This window comes from Oncorhynchus clarkii, chromosome 27 (genome assembly GCF_045791955.1).
Source record: "Oncorhynchus clarkii lewisi isolate Uvic-CL-2024 chromosome 27, UVic_Ocla_1.0, whole genome shotgun sequence".
NCBI lineage: Eukaryota > Metazoa > Chordata > Actinopteri > Salmoniformes > Salmonidae > Oncorhynchus > Oncorhynchus clarkii.
Window position 1 is genome coordinate 8,623,576 of NC_092173.1, and position 18,932 is coordinate 8,642,507.

The 18,932-nt window shown below is 43.0% G+C and overlaps 1 protein-coding gene across 2 annotated transcripts; it reads left to right on the forward strand.

Annotated features, from left to right (window-relative positions):
• The first annotated feature begins 4 nt into the window (after nt 1–4).
• LOC139386258 (myristoylated alanine-rich C-kinase substrate) lies at nt 5–18,260 on the forward strand. Of its 2 annotated transcripts, none has more exons than XM_071131752.1 (3): nt 5–335; nt 14,705–16,549; nt 17,557–18,260. In XM_071131752.1, the coding sequence occupies exons 2-3, from the start codon at nt 14,896–14,898 to the stop codon at nt 17,577–17,579; spliced, it is 1,677 nt and encodes a 558-aa protein (XP_070987853.1). In that variant the 5' UTR covers nt 5–335; nt 14,705–14,895; the 3' UTR covers nt 17,580–18,260. The 2 variants fall into 2 exon arrangements, with proteins under 2 accessions (XP_070987853.1, XP_070987852.1); XM_071131751.1 differs by lacking the exon at nt 5–335 and adding an exon at nt 7,135–7,277.
• Nucleotides 18,261–18,932: the final 672 nt, after the last annotated feature.

Consider the following 18,932-nt stretch of genomic DNA (forward strand, 5'->3'; position numbering starts at 1 on the left):
AATCATCTATTTGCAGGTAATCGTTAGTCCCAAGCTCTCCATTTCACATGGGGTTTCCTCAAATGAAAAATACTGAATGCCCGAGTTCGGATTTACTAGGGCGACTTGCAGAGATAACCCATTTGTAGGTCAATGGGATAGGTGACCTGGTTAATGCACTTAGGATAAATTAGCACTCCTTTTGTGCTGCCGCTGTGGGTGAGACCTTGTTTGCATGTGCGTGGGTCGTTCCTATATACTCAATGAATTTCTTTTACATCTGCTGCGACGCCAACGGGGTCCAGCTGGAAAACAATCAGGCAAAAGCCAACTCATCTGAGGCCAGTGAAGACCGTGTAAGCCTCTAAACATACTGTATGTGTTATGTAATGGTTTATGGTCAATGGCTATGTTTTTGACATAGTGGATGCAATCCTGGATCTCATCCGTATGTCACAAATGTAAAGTCAGTCTTAAGAAGTGAATGGATCAAAACTCCATAATATTATGTGAGGTACATGCAGCTCATCTGAAAATGTTGGAATATGTCTGCCTTATGCTTGTAGGTGTGTGTGTGTTTGTTTGTGGGGGAGTGTTTGCACAGAGTTTTGATTCTTGTCCATCCAGTGTGTATCAGCGTGGAAATGTAGCGAAGTGTAACTAATCAGATTTCTTCAAATCAGATTCCTCAGCTTCTTGCATTTTCATGGATGATTTTTAAACTTCCCCTTTATACAGTAAAGGATTCCTGTTTTTGTTTTTTGTTTTTTTTATATATGTGGATTTCAAGATCTGTACATGCGTCATGAAATTAAAGAACAGTGTGAACAGAGGAGTATAGATCTATTTTTCTTCTACTATGGAGTGTGTGTGTGTGTGTGTGTGTGTGTGTGTGTGTGTGTGTGTGTGTGTGTGTGTGTGGAATGGTATGTTGTGTGATTCTGATTTTTGCCATAGTGCGACGGCCTGTAAGTATCTGGGCTAGTGGGTGAACTGAAAGGGGTTTTTGTGCTGGTGCATGCAAAAAATGCTCCCAAGAATGTTATAAATTCAGTTAGTACGCAAATGAGTGAATGTCGGAAGAATTTGCAGATGACCTGTCCATGGCTGGCCAGTGAAAGTGAATTCTGATGCATAGGGTCAGGGAATCAGGATTGTGTGGCTAAAGAGGAGACATAGTCTTGATTAACAGGGCCACTCAGTTCACCCATGCTAATGAGGCAAATTGTGATGTTTTCAATCTATGCTTTTTGGTTGTTTTTGTCCTGTTTTCCCAATGACTAGTAGAGGGGGAGTCGATTATAGAGAGCAAATTGCTGGTTTGTGTGTTTGGCACAACTGTTAACAACATAATTTAGGACCTGTGTAAAGACGGAAGGGCACGGCACGCTAGATTGGACTCTGGACCGAGCTATACTGCCGGGGATCTGATGCCACCGGCCATATGACTGTAAAAAACGGAACAAGTAAATGCTGCTATTATCCCTTGAAGGACAAGCATTGCGGGCCCAGTGGAGAAACGGGTGTCTGCTGAGTAAATGAGACTTGTCCCCCGAGACATTCTGAGTAAACAGACCTTTCCAGCTGACTTCTAAGGCACTGACACTGATGTACCGTTTGCACAGCAAGTGTGCGTACTGTAAAAGCCAGTGTGAAGAATGTCTGCATTATTCCCCTGGATTTGTCCCTGAATCCTTCTCTAACTGTACAGTACTGGCCAATGTTTTTAGGCCAATCTAGTAAAAGCTGAGATGAAAGGAACTTATTGTTTTTCTCTGTGGATATGGTTCTCTGCAGCAAAGTGATTTGTTTTGCTATATTCCTGCTAAAGCACCAGCAGTATATTTCAGAGCCTATAAAATAAATATGTAAGTATGAGCTAGCATGACTCGCGTTAGTTACCATCGCCAACTGAGTTTTGAGATGGCTCCTGAGAAGGACTGCTATGATCAGGCTAACTATTTGAAGTTTGGACTCCAGAAGGAGCAACTGACCTTGCAGAAAGAAAGTGCATAGACAGACAGTACTACAAGTCTCTACGCTCAATAGAAGCCTTGCCTGAAGTGTTCCCACTATATATCACAGGTTATACAGTATCTTACCTCAACTTAAGAGAAGCAAAAAATGTATGTTCTTGTGAAGCTGCTCTTGTGAATAAGCTGGCCAAAATTCCAACAGAGCTCTAACAAGGAGGCATTGTTTAGCACTGTAAATAAGAAAAACAAGTTAATTGAATCACAACACAAACCAAACTGCACAAGCCATTGGGCTTCCTGAGTTGAAATCCTTTACTTTACTCCGTCCTTTGCCTTGAATTTTATGTCTGATTAAATTGTCAGCTATAAAAGTATCAACTTTCTCATATCACATATTTAATATTTGCATATTTGTCAGAGTATGTCTACATGTAAAAAAACAATATGGAGGGGAGGAAGTGTTGTCATGCTGGCTCACTTGGCTAGTTGTCAGGATATTTAGTGAGTAACTCCTTCATCCTGCTTTCTGCACTACACACAAAGGTGGAAAAAAAATACTCAATTGTCATACTTGAGTAAAAGTAAAGATGCCTTAATAGAAAATGAATCAAAAGTGAAAGTCATCCAGTAAAATTACTTGAGTAAGTCTAAAAGTATGTGGTTTTATATATACTTAAGTATCAAAGTAAAAGTACAAATTTAAATTCCTTTAAGCAAACCAGATGGCACAATTTTCTTTTTAATTTATGGATAGCCAGGGTCACACTCCAACACTCAGACATAATTTGCAAACAAAGCATTTGTGTTTAGTGAGTCTGCCAGATCAGAGGCAGTATGGATGACCAGGGATGTTCTCTTGATAAGTGTGCGAATTGGACCATTTTCTGTCCTGCAAAGTGGAGACAGAATGGCGGCAGGGTAGCCTAGTGGTTAGAGCGTTGGACTAGTAACCTGAACAGGCAGTTAACCCACTGTTCCTAGACCGTCATTGAAAAGAAGAATTTGTTCTTAACTGACTTGCCTCGTTAAATAAAGGTTAAGAAAATCAAAATAAAATCAAAATGTAACGAGTAGTTTTGGGTGTTGGGGAAAATGTATGGAGTAAAAAGTACATTTTCTTTAGGAATGTAGTGAAGTAAAAGTTGTCAAAAATATAAATAGGAAAGTATAGATACTGCTGAAAAATACTTTAAAGTACTAAAGTATTTTTATTTAAGTACTTTACACTACTGGTTACAACTAAGCTAATGAAAATGTCAAGTGTTGGAGGAATACACACATGTTGACCTCCTGGGATTTAGGGCACAGGGTTTACATGTTCCCCACCTGTGGAAAGAGGTTTTTCACATCCACTAGGGTTGGCAGAGGGATTGACTAACAAAATGGTGTTTCACAGTTGTGTAGCTCTGTTGTTCCATAGGTATTCTGTGACCGGTCCCCTACCCTATGTCACAATGGCTAAATCCATGGTTGTTCCCCATCGTATCTCTGCCCTCAGCCTAGCACTGGTGGGGGGAGATAGCATGCAGCTAATCGACAGAATGGATCACCATTGGCCAGGGCCCCACATCACACCCCTCCCATCCAACCCTCAGCGGGAGGCTGGCACAACAACAGCCATGATTGAGATTGACAGGTTGTGCACACATAAAGAGATTATAGGGAAATCCCTGGGAAGGCATCACTTCAGGACAGGATTGTTGTAGTATTGGGTGGCTATGACAGCTGCAACGTCAGTCTCCCATGCATGAGCAGTGGCGTCAACGTGGCCTCTGCTGTGAGCGACACAACCAGTCGGCACATCTAGAAAGGTCAGCTTTCTGTGCTGTGTGTGTGTGTGGACCGTTCCCTGGACATCCAGATGAAGTATCTAAATGCATTGTGAACACCGATGCGGGGAGACGTGCCCATAAGACACCTACAGGTGGTGGTGGATGGACGTGTGAAGACACAGTCAGGGCATCCATTTTGGTGCGGATGAACTCTGAAGTGGCCGTTGGTTGAGGTATGGGATGATAGTCTATGGTTTAACCAATCATTGGTTTGTCTGGTTATGGGAAGGTTGATTGGGATGGTCTGACAACGCAGAGGAAGCAAACCACCTCCCTCATTTGGATAGATAACCAGAGGTGTGTTCCATATTTGCCTCATCAGTGAATCACAGTACATCAGCGGGTCCATCAGTCAACATTGTCAAACAGTCATGTACTCCATTGCTTCCTCCCTGCTCTCGATGAGCACTGAATTCAGATGATAAAAAAGAATAAAGCATTCCACGTATTTTCCTCCAGGGCAGGAACTGCAAAAAAAAAAAAAAAGAAGAGGTACCATGGCCCGTCACGATCTGTTTCAGAGGAGAGTGTGGCTCAAACCTAATTACACAGATTAATGTACCGTGGAAAGTGCCATTACCTAAATGGACCCAAAAAGAGAGTGGAGGACTCCGCACATCAAAACCCAAACATTTTCGGTCTAAATGCTAATGGATGCCTCAAATCGGCCAGATGAAAAAACATATCTTTGCACTGCCTTGCTCTCTCCTAAGATGGATACGATTTTGAGCACTCTTTCATTCCAGTGCCTAGGCTACTTCAGTTGACAATGACTGTTAGCCCAGATAAATCCCCCCTTCCCTATCGCCTCCACTCTGTTGTAATTCGTCTGAATGGATGTCTTGTGAGAAATATTCGGAGGCTGACCGAGGCATGCATCAAAGCACAGGCATTGAAAAGTACCCCCCCCCCCTCCTCTTTTTAACCCTGACTCCTCCTCCATGGTCTTCCTATTGTTCGTCATTGTTTCTGCAGTCCACATTGATTAAATGGAAGGCTTAATCCTTCTAACACCATACTTTTATAGATAGTGATGTCGGCCTATTGTAAATCTATTTGCAGTAAATGAAGGGGCTGCAGATGCAATTAGATTGGTTGCCAGCGCCTCCGAGCCAGTGTGTTTACGGCTGGGTGTCAGAGCACGTGCTGGTCATCAGGCTGCAGAAACCGGCTTCTTAAAATAAGACCTTGTCGCCCTGGACAAGAGACCGGGAAATGGAGTTGACAGGAAGTGTGAGCCTGACATACATGCACACGCTGTCGCCTGGCATTAGTGAGGCTTCACTTAAATGTGTTCACACTGAAATCCCTCCGCTTGGGGGACATTTGTTTTTATGTTTCAGTCCCTGTAGGGACTCTGCTGTCTGCTGGCTGTGGGATGTCTGGGTCTGAGAGCAGACAGACATCCGATACAGAATGCCAAAAACTAAAGCCATTACTTTGACACTGTTCCAAGCTCCCATCCCTTGTAGGTTGGAACTTAATTTGTACTGACTGTTATGGTGACAGGTAGACTAGCAGTTAAGAGCTTTAGGCCAGTAACCAAAATGTTGATGGTTCGAATCCCTGAGCTGACTAGGTGAAATATCTGTCGGTGTGCCATTGAGTGAGGCACTTAACCCTAATTACTCCTGTAAATCACTCTGGATAAGAGTGTCTGCTAAATGACTGAAATGTAGTGGTGCATCTGAATGAGTGTTATTTATGATCAAGCCCTTGAATGGAAAATATGTCATTACCCTACACACACGTCACCAGAGGCGGCAAGAGCCTCTCCAGGCACAGACAGCTTTCCCTCTGCCTGTCTGCGACATCCAAATGACATTGGGATTTGCTCACTCGGATAGCGGCTGAAAATAATGTATTCTCTGATTGGATCAGCCAGTGATGGAGGGGAAGGAATGATGAAATATTTCAAGCACGTTGGCTCCAACCTGCCTAAGCTGGTCAGAGGCATAGGAGACCCAGAAGTTCTAGCGGATGATCCCACACAAAAGACAAACACCCCACTCTGGAGATAAATGACCACCCCAAAAAGAACAGCTAACAGGGCTACTGGGAAGAGCCCACTGTGTATTGTTGTTGAGGAAGCATAGATGGTAGAAACTCCACCTACTGTAACAGAGGTGCCATCCTCCACCCTACCAAGCCATGCCCACCAAATGATTTATTGTGCCAAACTTTGGTAACATTCTGAATTCCCGCTTCAGCTAATGTCTGCACCTTTCTTAAACCCTTTGATGCACCATGCAACATCCCATATAAGGAGAGGATTTCACATGGAGCCATGCATGACACGGGGCTAGCTCGGCTGCACCATGCCCCCTGTGCCCTTAACCATTAAATGGATGCCTTGCTGACTCAAAGCCAGCAGTGTAGCCTAGCCTGCACAGATAGACACGCTGGCATCCTCCACAAGGAAATGAAGGCTCAGGGAACGAAAGAGACCAAGTCCTCGCAGATGTACTGTCTTATAAAATATGAATCACGCAGCAATGCTTTTCCAGTGCAGCGCACAATTTACTCTATCCAGGGGACAAATGTTGTCCAATATGAAAACGGATAGGCACAGACAGATATGATGGCATCCATACAGACTGCCTGAGCCCACAGCACAATGTTCCACTGCATCCTCCCTCTGCTCTGGCGCCCCAGGCCCACTGATGGAATTTTTGTGATTGGCTATTTCTCTCCATACACCTTCATTTGTCTTCTGTGTTGCTGTCTCACTGTGTGGCAAGCAAATGGCCAATTGGCTCTCCAACATGGCTGAACAATGCTGATTGGTGAGGCGAAGGCGGATACATCCTGTGGAATCAAGAGATGGTTTCCAGAAGAAGAAAAATCATGTAATTAAAGGGCTTTTCCTCTGTGTATTTAATTGGTGATTGATTAAATGAATTTACTTTTCAATGGACAGTTCATCCACTTGAGGTGTCAATTGTTCTTCATGTGCTTGAAGGGCCATTGTTCCCAAGTCACATGAGTTCAAGACTAAGATACAAAGCAACGGTTGGCTGCACACCAAAATTATGGGAATGGGAGCACATGGGAGGATAACCTGTCCTAAGATTACACGAGTTTGCGCTTTAAATCGCACAATTTTACGCATATCAAATGCAAGTGGCTCTTCGCTCTAACTGGGCAAATTACTGAGGGGAAACAAATCCGAACCGTACTCTAACCCTCTTGCCTAGTTAAATAAAGGTTAAATTACTAAAATTAACCCGCTTAGTAGTGGGGGTGGGGTGGGTGATCTCCATGGTTGCTAAGGGCAACGGGTGAGATAGATGGTCTGTATTTGCGGAGCCGCAGCTGCGCGTCTGTTAATACCAACGCGACCCTCACGTCCCCGCGCAATTCTCCACACTGGGTTGGCTGCTTCAAGGCATGAGGATGCGAGCAGGGATTTAGTTTGTGTCTTTCCCGTCTGGAGCAGTTTATTACCTTTCTCCCGCACACAGAAACGGATTTAGCCACACGAAACAAGGTTTGCAGAGATTATTCGTTTTTTTCTTGTAGCCTGTTTGTTAAATAAGCTATTAAATGCATATGATGATTAATTTATGTGATTTACATTTACCGTTTGATTAACCTTTTTAGTCATACAATATGGCTATTGATGATGAAGATCTTGGATGGGCAGCACAGCTTGGTTTTTGTTGAAGGATCTCAACGTTGAGGGACTATGAACAGGCTGTTGATGGGTGAACGTGCGCGCTCGGTGCATCTCAACTATGGATAGCCTACATAAATTAAATGTTTGTCTTTTTCTGGCATTGCTTTGGTTCGATAGACACTTGTTTGGGAAGACAATTGTGCGCTCCAAAACGTACTTTGGTGCCTGAGGACCTGAGGCTCCTCATTAAATCAACTTCCACTCCCATTCGCCAGACTGCCTCCTTACACGTTATAATTTAAGGGCATTCAAGTGTGAATTTTAACGGGGCCAAGTATGACCTTAATTCCGTTTTTACAAATGTGATCTCTCACGAGAGGGAAAACATTATAAGAGAATAGACAAGCGCTGGATTTGTTGGGAATGTGGCGCTGTTGTTGTTTTTTGTCAGTGAGGATTTCATATTACTAATCACACATGTGTTGATTCCAGGATTATATGAATGTAATATTGACTCATTCATCGAAAAGATGGCTACAAAGCATTTTTTTCCCTCGACATTACTTTTGGCAGTGATGATGCATTTACGCGTTATAACGCGGGACAGCTTTCTCAATAGGCCAGCCTATCTATTGTTCGGAATGCGTCTTGGCTACAACTTGGAAATAATTTCTGTTGTAATTAAATTAACGGATTGAATTCCCTTACATAGGCAATAGCCCAAACATTTCGAGAGGAAAGCATAAGTTTAAAATAATTCGGTAGACGTTTATTTTAGGCTAGCCTACACAAAACTGGGCTTGTGGCTTTGTTACATTAGCAATGCAAATGAGCGTTTGAAAAGCACGGGCACCTGCTGTCTCAAGCATATGCATTGGTTTTTTCACCAGTGTGTAGTGAAAAACATTAGCGTGAGCAACAACAGTGTTTTGCTTTCAAAATAAAAGTCCCTTAATTGAAATGTATACAAATAGTGGAATCCTGTCACAATTGGACTACATTCAACTAATATGCACTGTACAGCTTAATCTATGGATTGTGCACCCATGAAATGGGGTATCAGCATGCCCAGTGACACCCACAGAACATAACATAAGATTATCATCTTAGTTCTTATTGCAGGACTTTGACTGTAGAAAATCAACTCCCAACTTGGCTTGTATTGCGCAAAAGACGCTAATATGTGTGTAAACTCTACAGATTTTTGTTCTGTGGGTGTCACTGAGTAGGCTGATACATTTTATGGGTGCACAATCCATAGGTTAGGCCAAGGTTTCCCAAACTCGTTCCTCAGGATCCCAATGGATGCACATTTTGGTGTTTGCCCTAGTACAACACAGCTGATTCAACTAATCACGAAGCTTTGATCATTTGAATCAGCTGTCTAGTGTTAGGGCCAAAACCAAGATGTGCAACCTTTGGGTTACCGAGTTTGAGAAACGCTGGGTTAGGCTGTAGAGTGCAATATGAGTTTCAATACGCACGATAGACTAACTGGGGAGGTGATTTTCCCCAGTCAAAGCCCTGCAATAAGAGCTAAGACGCTAATATTTGTGTAAACTCTACAGAGTTGTGTTCTGTGTGTGTGTCACTGGGTAGGCCGATACCCAATTTAATGGGTTCAGAATCCATAGGTTGTGCAGTGCATATATACATATCAGTGGTGGAAAAACTACAACCTTTTCATACTTGAGTAAAATTCCTTATATCCTGAACAAAAATGTAAACGCAACATGCAACAATTTCAAGTGTTTTACTGAGTTACGGGGCTGGTGTGCCATGGATTTAGGAGCAGGGTTGCTTTTTTTGTACTTAATGAGTAACCTTGGGTTACATTTAGCTTTTTTGCATTGTTTATGCTTGGGTTACTTTTAGCTTTTTTTGCATTGTTTATGCAAGTCAGTCAATTTAAATAAATTCATTAGGCCTTATCGTAAGGTTTTCACATGACTGGGAATACAGATATGCATCTGTTGGACAATGCCTTAAAAAAAGGTAGGGGGTGTGGATAAAAATGGGGTGACCCCCATTTGCTTCATGCAACGTGACACATTTGGCTGTGCAAAGTAACTGGATATTGGCGGGAACGTTGATCCAGAGCATCCCAAACATGCTCAATAGGTGACATGTCTGGTGAGTATGCAGGCCGTGGAGGAACTGGGACATTTTCTGCTTCCAGGAATTGTGTACAGATTTTTTGCGACATGGGGCCGTGCATTATCATGCTGAAACATGAGGTGATGGAGGCGGATGAATGGCACGACAGTGAGCCTCAGGATCTCGTCACGGTATCTCTGTGCATTCAACTTGCCATCGATAAAATGCAATTGTGTTCGTTGTCCTTAGCTTATGCATGCCCATACCATAACCCCACCGCCACCATGGGTCACTCTGTTCAAAATGTTGACATCAGCAAACCGCTCGTCCACACGAGTGCATGCCATCTGCCCAGTACAGTTGAACATGGGAGTAATCCATGAAGAGCACACTTCAAAGGGCAAATGCTCACCTTTGTAGAAGTCGGCCCATTGAGTTTCCCTGAGACGGTTTCTGACAGATTGTGCAGAAATTCTTTGGTTGTGCAAACCCACAGTTTCATCAGCTGTCCGGGTGGCTGATCTCAGACGATCCAGCAGATGAAGAAGCCGAATGTGGAGGTCCTGGGCTGGCATGGTTACACTTGGTCTGCGTTTGTGAGGCCGGTTGGACGTACTGCCAAATTCTCAAAAACAACCTTTGGTAGAGGAATGCACATTCAATTATCTGGCAACAGCTCTTGAGGACATTGCTGCAGTCAGCATGCCAATTGCACGCTCCCTCAACTTGTGGCATTGTGTTGTGTGACAAAACTTGTGTGAAAAAACACATTTTAGAGTGGCCTTTTATTGTCCCCCAGCACAAGCTGCAGTTGTGTAATGATCATGCTGTTTAATCAGCTTCTTGATATACCACACCTGTCAGGTGGATAGATTATCTTGGCAAATGAGAAATGCTCACTAACAGGGATGTAAACAAATGTATTCTCAAAATGTGAGAGAAATACGTTTTTTTGGAAAATGTATGCTATCTTATTTCAGCTCATGGAACATGGGACCAACACTTTACATGTGTGTTTATATTTTTGTTCAGTATATTAAGCAAACCATCCGGCACAAATGGCTTGTTTTTTTATTTTATTTACGGACGTACAAGGGCACACTCCCAACACTCAGACATCATGTACAAACACACTATTTGGTGTCAGGGAAAATACATGGGAGTACAAAGTACATGTTTTCTTTAGGAATATAGTGGACTAAAAGTAAATAGTAGGGATGCACGATATATCGGTGAGCATATCGGAATCGGGCCGATATTAGCTAAAAATGCCAACATCGACATTGGCCGATTGTCTAGGTTAACACCGATGTGCAAAACCAATGTCAATGCTGACGTGCATACCTATAAAACATAGGTAGATGACGTAATGACGCCACGAAAAATACAGCGCTACACAGAACAAAAGCAGAAAATTACTAAGCGGACACATATATATATTTGTAATAATGACAATTACAACAATACTGAATGAACACTTTTATTTTAACTTAATACATCAATAAAATCTATTTAGTCGCAAATAAATAATGAAACATGTTCAATTTGGATTAAATAATGCAAAAACAAAGTGTTGGAGAAGAAAGTAAAAGTGCAATATGTGCCATGTAAAAAAGCTAACGTTTAAGTTCCTTGCTCAGAACATGAGAACATATGAAAGCTGGTGGTTCCTTTTAACACGAGTCTCAATATTCCCAGGTAAGAGGTTCTAGGTTGTAGTTATTATAGGAATTATAGGACTATTTCTCTCTATACCATTTGTATTTCATATACCTTTGACTATTGGATGTTCTTATAGGCACTATAGTATTGCCAGCCTAATCCTGGGAGTTTATAGGCTTGAAGTCATAAACAGTGCAATGCTTGAAGCACAGCGAAGAGCTACTGGTAAATGCAGGAAAGTGGTGTTTGAATGAATGCTTACGAGCCTGCTGCTGCCTACCACCGCTCAGTCATACTGTTATATCCAATCATAGACCTAATTATAATATAACACACAGAAATACAAGCCGTAGGTCATTAATATGGTAAAATCTGGAAGCTATAATTTTGAAAACAAAACTTTTATTATTTCAGTGATATACGGAACCGTTCCGTATTTTATCTAACGGGTGGCATCCCTAAGTCTAAATATTGCTGTTACATTGTACAATCTTCAACGTTATGTCATAATTATGTACAATTCCGGCAAATTAATTACGGTCTTTGTTAGGAAGAAATGGTCTTCACACAGTTCGCAACGAGCCAGGCAGCCCAAACTGCTGCATATACCCTGACTCTGCTTGCACAGAACGCAAGAGAAGTGACACAATTTCCCTAGCTAAAATAAATTCATGTTAGCAGGCAATATTAACTAAATATGCAGGTTTTAAAATATATACATGTGTATTGATTTTAAGAAAGGCATTGATGTTTATGGTTACGTACACTTTGGTGCAACGACAGTGCTTTTTTTCGCGGATGCGCTTGTTAAATCATCACCTGTTTGGCGAAATAGGCTGTGATTCGATGATAAATTAACAGGTACCGCATCGATTATATGCAACGCAGGACAAGCTAGATAAACTAGTAATATCATCAACCATGTGTAGTTAACTAGTGATTATGTTAAGATTGATTGATTGTTTTTTATAAGTTAAGTTTAATGCTAGCTAGCAACTTACCTTGGCTCTTGCTGCACTCGTGTAAAAGGTAGTCAGCCTGCCATGCAGTCTCCTCGTGGAGTGCAATATAATCGGTGTCCAAAAATACTGATTACCGATTGTTATGAAAACTTGAAATCGGCCCTAATTAATCGGCCATTCTGATTAATTGGTCGACCTCTAGTTGAAATGCACATCTGTGAGCTACTTGCCAAAAAAAACTATATTGGATATTGGTATCGGCCAAAAATGTAATATCGGTGCATCCCTAGTAAATAGTAAAGTACAAATACCCCAAAGCCTACATGGGGCGGCAGGTGGCCTGGAGGGTAGGAGTGTTTGGCCAGTAACCGAAAGGTTGCTGGATCGAATCCCTGAGCTGATAAGGTAAAATAAAAAAAACATTATGTTGTTCTGCTCTTGAACAGGGCAGTTAACCCACTGTTCCCCAAGCTCCGTGGATGTTGATTTAAGGCAGCCCCTCTGATTCAGAGGGGTTGGGTTAAATGCGGAAGACACATTTCAGTTGAATGCATTTAGTTGTACAACTGACTAGGTATCCCTCTTTCCCTACTTAGTTAGTTACACTATAAAGAAATCGCTCTGTCATTTCCTGGTTGCTAAAACTTTTAACAGTTCACCTAATTTTTGTTTACGTGACAAAATGGAGAGAATCATTGTACCATCTGTGAAATATTTGTTCCATTTGAAGTTGGTGTACAAAACTGAAAGTAAAATATGCAAAAACAAAACTTGAAAACGGGAAGCATAGAAATAGGGCACATAGAACAAATCTACCGCTTCTTAAACTTGCCTTCAAGTAGAATGATAGATCTATAACTCACATTTCTATGTGAATTTGGTCGGGTCGCCCAAAAAGTTAAATTCTGCCACTAAGTAGTACTTAATTAAAAAAAAAACCTAAGTACTTTACACCATTGATAAGTAGTGCAGTGCAATTACAAGAAGTGCAATTACAAGATCTATATATTGGGGGGGGGGGGGGGGGGTAAACTAATACTTGTCCTTTGTTGACTTTATATAACAACATTCGCCCACAAAAATCTAGTCCAATTGTGGCATGATTCCACTATTTTGTTATCTATTTGCATTAGTTTCAATGGGGTACCTTTATTTTGAATGCGAACTGCCGATGCCCCCCCCCCCCCCCCCCCCCCATTTCTCTCGGTCTCTCCCTCATTAAAATGATGTTCTATTTCTGCAGCGCTTGATTGGAGCTCACAGCTAAACTCAATCGCAGGGGCATCTTAAACCCCCTCGCTCTCACTGCCGGTTTAACATAACAAAGGGGGAATAGAGTACTCGGCTGAAAACCAGACAAAAAGGCTAAAGCGCGCGATTGTCCTTGTGGCAGGACATGCAAGCGTGGTCTCCACTCCCTCCACAGACGCACATTTGCCCGCAGTAGAAACCTAACTGGGATATCAGATTAAAATGTGTTATTAGTATCGTGCTCCTTTCTCGAAATACAAGAAAATTGTTTTACAATGTATGTTGCTGTATTCATTGTACGTCACATGCAGTCACAGGGACCGTTTGAATCATCGAATATGCCAAAGTATGACTAGCCGACATCATAAGGTGCACGCACCTCTGGTGTTTTAGATTGGAGGGAGAATCTATTTCAAATTCTCAGATGGATGATTCGGAGAGAACGTGAAATCGGTATTAATCTATAAAGATAGCTTAACCATGGATGACATTGCTACGTTGCAAAATAACCCAATGCAGACTGGAGAACAAGGGCAGTGCTCCAAAACACAATATGAGATAAAGGGGTTGTCTGTGGGTGAAGAGATGTCTATTATCAGGGGAGTCGAGTCTATAGAAAATCATGGCCAGAGAAAATAGGGCATTTGTTCGTTTCTCTTTTGCCTATAACCTTGTAATGATGTTATGATGCATTAATAAACACTTTCCCAGATAAAAAAAATGATCAAGGTGGCTTTTACTTTGGAAGCAGACATTTTATGTCTTAAAGCAATAGACATTTTAAAATTAGCCAAGCCTTTTTCTTTGTCATTTTCCATTATGAAGATTTTTGATTTTCACTCGCCTCTGCTGTCATTCCATGTTATTGTGTAAGCGTACTATCTAGAATGTCAGCTTGTTTTTCCTGGATACTAAAGCCCAGACATAAACCCTTCAAATGGTGCTGAATACTAAACAAAACCACTGATCCACTTTTCTAAACAGCAATGCTCTCTAGCCTCTAGGTGACAGGAGTCAAACCCTTGTGGCAACATGAGATTATCTGGGGCATGTTATGCCCTGTGTTTATTCCCCTCTGACTGCTCTGGGCCATACATGTCATTTCCACATTCTTCAAATTACCCATCACCTCTCACGTAGAATTTGTCACATTATGTTGGTTTGTGGTTGGATGCATTGGCTTTAAATCCTTTTGAGCAGAGCTTTGCTGTTGTAGAGATGCCGTGTGTATTGCATCTGCTCTGTCAGGAGTACCCTAGACTAAGTAATGGACTGTCTGTGTTGTTGATTTATACATTGAATCCTTTCTCATTTCATTTCCACCAGGTTCGTGGCCCCCATTCTCACCACGGAATATGATGCAGAGGTCCTCCTCTCCGAAGGGAAGTTGGATGGGAATACTGCCATACGTGTCAGCTCGTGATCAATGAACTCAGTCCATTCAAGCACAAACGGAACTAACCTGAACTACTGAAGAAAAAGAGGGGATATAACGACACAGACACCTTTTTGCGGATATGGCGGCGACAGATGCATGTGCAGCACCTGTACAGGAAGATGGCACCACCACCACCGAGACCAAAACAGAGGTGGAGCCCACAAACTCAGACACTGTCACAGAGGCTGTCACGTCTCCACCCGAAGAGGTACAACCTGCCGGAGAGACCACAGAGAGCACAGAGCAGCCGGCCGATGGCAAAGCTAAACAGGCCTCTGAGAATATTTTCTCTTCCTTCCTGAATAAGAGTGGGCTGGGAAAAGTCATGGGAGGGAAGAAGAAGAAGGAGCAGAGCACTGAGGCTGTGGAGGCTAATGGAGAGGGCAACACAGAGCAGAAAAAGGCCTCTGCCCAAGCAGAAGAGCCGGCAGCCAATGGCACAGAGGCAGCGGCAGAGGACCAGGCCAATGAGAAAGTGCCGGAGAACCAGGTGAAGGTCCGATCCAAATCCTTGGACAGGTTAGAGGACCCTGAGGCCCTCAATGCCACAGTGGACACATTGGAAGATGCCCCGGCAGCAGAAGAGTCAGAGAAGCCTGCCTCTAGTGCAGCGACCAAACACATGAAACGCTGGCATTCCTTCAAGAAGCTTATGGCCCAGAAGAGTCACAAGAAGAGCACAGAAGAGTCTAAGGACGCTGAGGGCAGCGAGGGTGCATCTGGGGGCACACCTGGTGACACAAGTACACTGGACTCCAAGGCTTCAGAATCCAGTGGCCAGAAACGGTGGAAACTGAAAAGGTCATGGACATTCCAAGGGCTGAAGAGAGACCCGTCAGTCGTAGGCATCAGCAAAGCCGATAAGAGCGAGAAGGCGGAAGGGGAGGAAAACCCCACAGAGAACGATGAAGCGGCTGCGCCTGAAACAGACGAAGCCAAGGCACAGGTAGACGGTGAAACACAGGAGAAGACCAACACAGACGGAGAGGAGGAAAAAGGAGCCACCGCCGCCCCACACAAATCAATGAACCAACACGCAGATGAGATCTGGACCTCCTTCAAGAAACGCGTGATCCCCAAGTCCAAGCGGTCAGCAGACACGGTGGCTGCCAGCGGGGAGGAGGAAGGTGCTGCCGCATCTGAACTGGCCGAGCAGACGGAAGAGGCAGGCAAAGAACAGGCCAAGTCGGCCAAGACCAAGCGAACGCACTTCAACCGTGCCGTTTCGCTGAAAAACTTCATCATGAGAAAGGGGAAGAGCACCAGCGTGGACCAGGGAGACGGAGCTCCGAAAGAGGGTGAGGAGGCAGAAGACGGGGAGGCGAAGAACACAGAGGGAGCGGCTGCCCCAGCTGGCACGTCTGACAGCCGGCAGGGAGAAGCAGACGCTGCCCAGGGCGAGAGCAACGACAAAGGAGAGGTTCAGGTGGTCAATGAGCACACAGTCGCCGACGGAGAGGCAAAGGAGCCCACAACGAGCACACCGTCTGGTCCTGAGCCAGAGAAGGCCAACTCAGCTAAGCCCGCAGCACCAGCAGAGCCCGTGGAAGAGGTGAAAATCAACGGTGAGAATGGGTGCTCGAACGGCACGCCCGAAGAAGACGCCATACACAATCATGAAACGACCCCGAAGAAAGACGGACCAACAGACGAGGCCAAACAAGAAAACACAAACTCCATGAAGGACGCGAAGATGCTGAACCTCGGTACAGGAAATGCAGTTGCCCAAATTGGTGAGTTTGCAGTAGAAATAGACTGTGGTGATGGTGACCTCCAGCAAAATAGAGCTAACATGATGACACAGGCCAAATTAGAACTAGGGACTAGCTTTGAGAGGGGGGTGGGGATTCCTCAAAATGGAGGGTCCCATTCTGAGTCAGGGGAGGCCAACGCTGAGCCACGTGACCAAGAGGAAGCGCGGAAGAGGATGTTCTATGAGGCTGCTGCATCCACCGTACAGATAATTATGTCAGCGGCCACTGGACAGTTGGAAAATGACTTTCTGGACAATGGTCAAAAGTGTTCTCATTGTGCCAATAGTGGGAACACTTTTGACCGTTGTCCAGAAAGTTCTTCTCATTTTCTAACTGTTCAAGAAAAGGTCATGTGATATTGACCTCAGTTTTCGTCATTGAGCGTTTACAAATATGGTGCTGGGTGAAGCTTTAAGTGGAAGCGTAGTGTAGTTATGTGATACTGGAAGCCGTTCAACTACTTTGATGCAACACTTTGAAATCCCTTTAAGGACACTCAACGCTGCAGTAGGTAACATGAAGCATGTAAATAGTCAGGGAAAGAACCACTGAACCAAACGGTTACTCATAGGTATCCATGTCACAGCACACAATAGACAGGTCACTGTGTATAACAGGGCCACTTCATTATTGTAGGGAAAGAGGGTCAAAGAACATCAATAACATTTAGTCAATCAAAGGATTAGTTAAATCAAAGTGTCACTTGGGCTGTCTAGGAACAAGATTAAGCACCTTTCTCCCTGGGGTACCAGTTTATCGATGAAAGTAGTTTTTCCTGCATGTTCGATTCACAGTTTTCAGTCAGGGGCCATGTCTACAATATTGTGATTCACTCTAAGGAGTAAGTCGAATGTGCTGTGAATCTGTCCAATAGTCTTTGAGTAATACTAACACTTCACAAAGACTAATTAAAATGTTTTCTATGAATGTTCTGATTTAAATGTATATTTTAATACATTTCATTTTTTTCTGTTATCATTCACCAGAGAAAAAGGCGGGAAACGTGTGACGACACACAAAGAGGATTAGATCTGCATGGGATTCGTTCAGCAAGGAGCTTTGACACCCCCCCCCCCCCCCCCCCCCCCACGGAGTAATCACATGTTTTTCGCCACGATTCTTCATGGTGAGAGCGATGCAATCCATATAGATGAAAAAATACTCAAAAGCAATAAATCAGTCATCAATCAGCGCAGTTCTTGCTTACCATTCCATGATCAATGTAAATGTTTTGCTTGTCCTCTACTAGTGAGATTTTATATTGTCAGCAGAAGGGAATACATTCCATCCTTGTCAAATGTTAATCTCTATGATCTCTCATTCCAGGATCAAAAATACTTAGTTTTATATCAATTGCCATTTTTGTTTGTAGTTTTGTCAATAGATATTTCAAAGTGCACATTTGAAATGATTGCCCTAAAGACTGCCTCCCCCCACCCCCAATGTGGATTCCTTAATTAAGTAATGTGTTTTAATCTCTTTCTGTGTTGTTTTTAGACTGCTGTGTACATGAATAAACCACCATAAAATATGAAGTCAAAATGTTTTTTTTTCTTCTAAACACATCTTCTCACTGTTAATGCAGATTGATCTGCCGTTGATATGTTTTGTTGATCAATGATGTCACGTGTTCGCTAGGAAATTGTCAAAAACTAGAACAATAAAGATTCAAATCGAACAACTAAAAAAACAATTGTGGAGGCTATTTATGCATAAAATGTTGACGTACTGTGTGTAGGAAGGCATTATGGAAATGCTATTGGTCATTAATCTCTATTTTGATAATCCTACATCCTTTTACATAATGGCAGATTTGTGCAGTATGCATTATCTGGAGTACTTCCATTTCACAATGAATTGCGTCAACAGGTGAGCTCCTTCAGAGTAAATGACATCCTGTTGCAGATAAACATGTCTGCTATAGTCAGTGTCACTGCCCTGGCAGTTGAGGGACATGTCTGTTACCGTTCTAGTAAATACGCTTGATACAGCACGATACATGAAATCACCACCATACTGTTGTCTGTTAAAACTAAATCTCTGGGATTAAGTTATTATAGAGATGACAGACAGTAAGAGCATATTATAACAGATATTAACCCAACATAATAGATACATGTTATGTAACGTTATAGGCTAGAAAAAGAAAAATAGGACACAAAATGGGCATGAAGTGATAACCTGCAGTGACAGGCAAATACAGGGCGGCATCACTGAAACGGGATGTTACCCACAAGCCACAGCCATCCCAGGAATGTGGTCTTCAACCATCTAAAGGTGTTCATGACATGATCATGACATAGTCATTACATTCCTGTTGTTCTGCCAAATGACAAATCAATTAGGACAAATAAAGGCGCCG

Excerpts from the sequence above, each read along its gene's own strand:
- LOC139386258 (XM_071131752.1), top strand. The coding sequence starts at position 14,896 with ATGGCGGCGACAGATGCATGTGCAGCACCTGTACAGGAAGATGGCACC. Across the intron at positions 16,550-17,556 it reads AAATGCAGTTGCCCAAATTG|AGAAAAAGGCGGGAAACGTG; the intron begins GTGAGTTTGCAG and ends ATCATTCACCAG.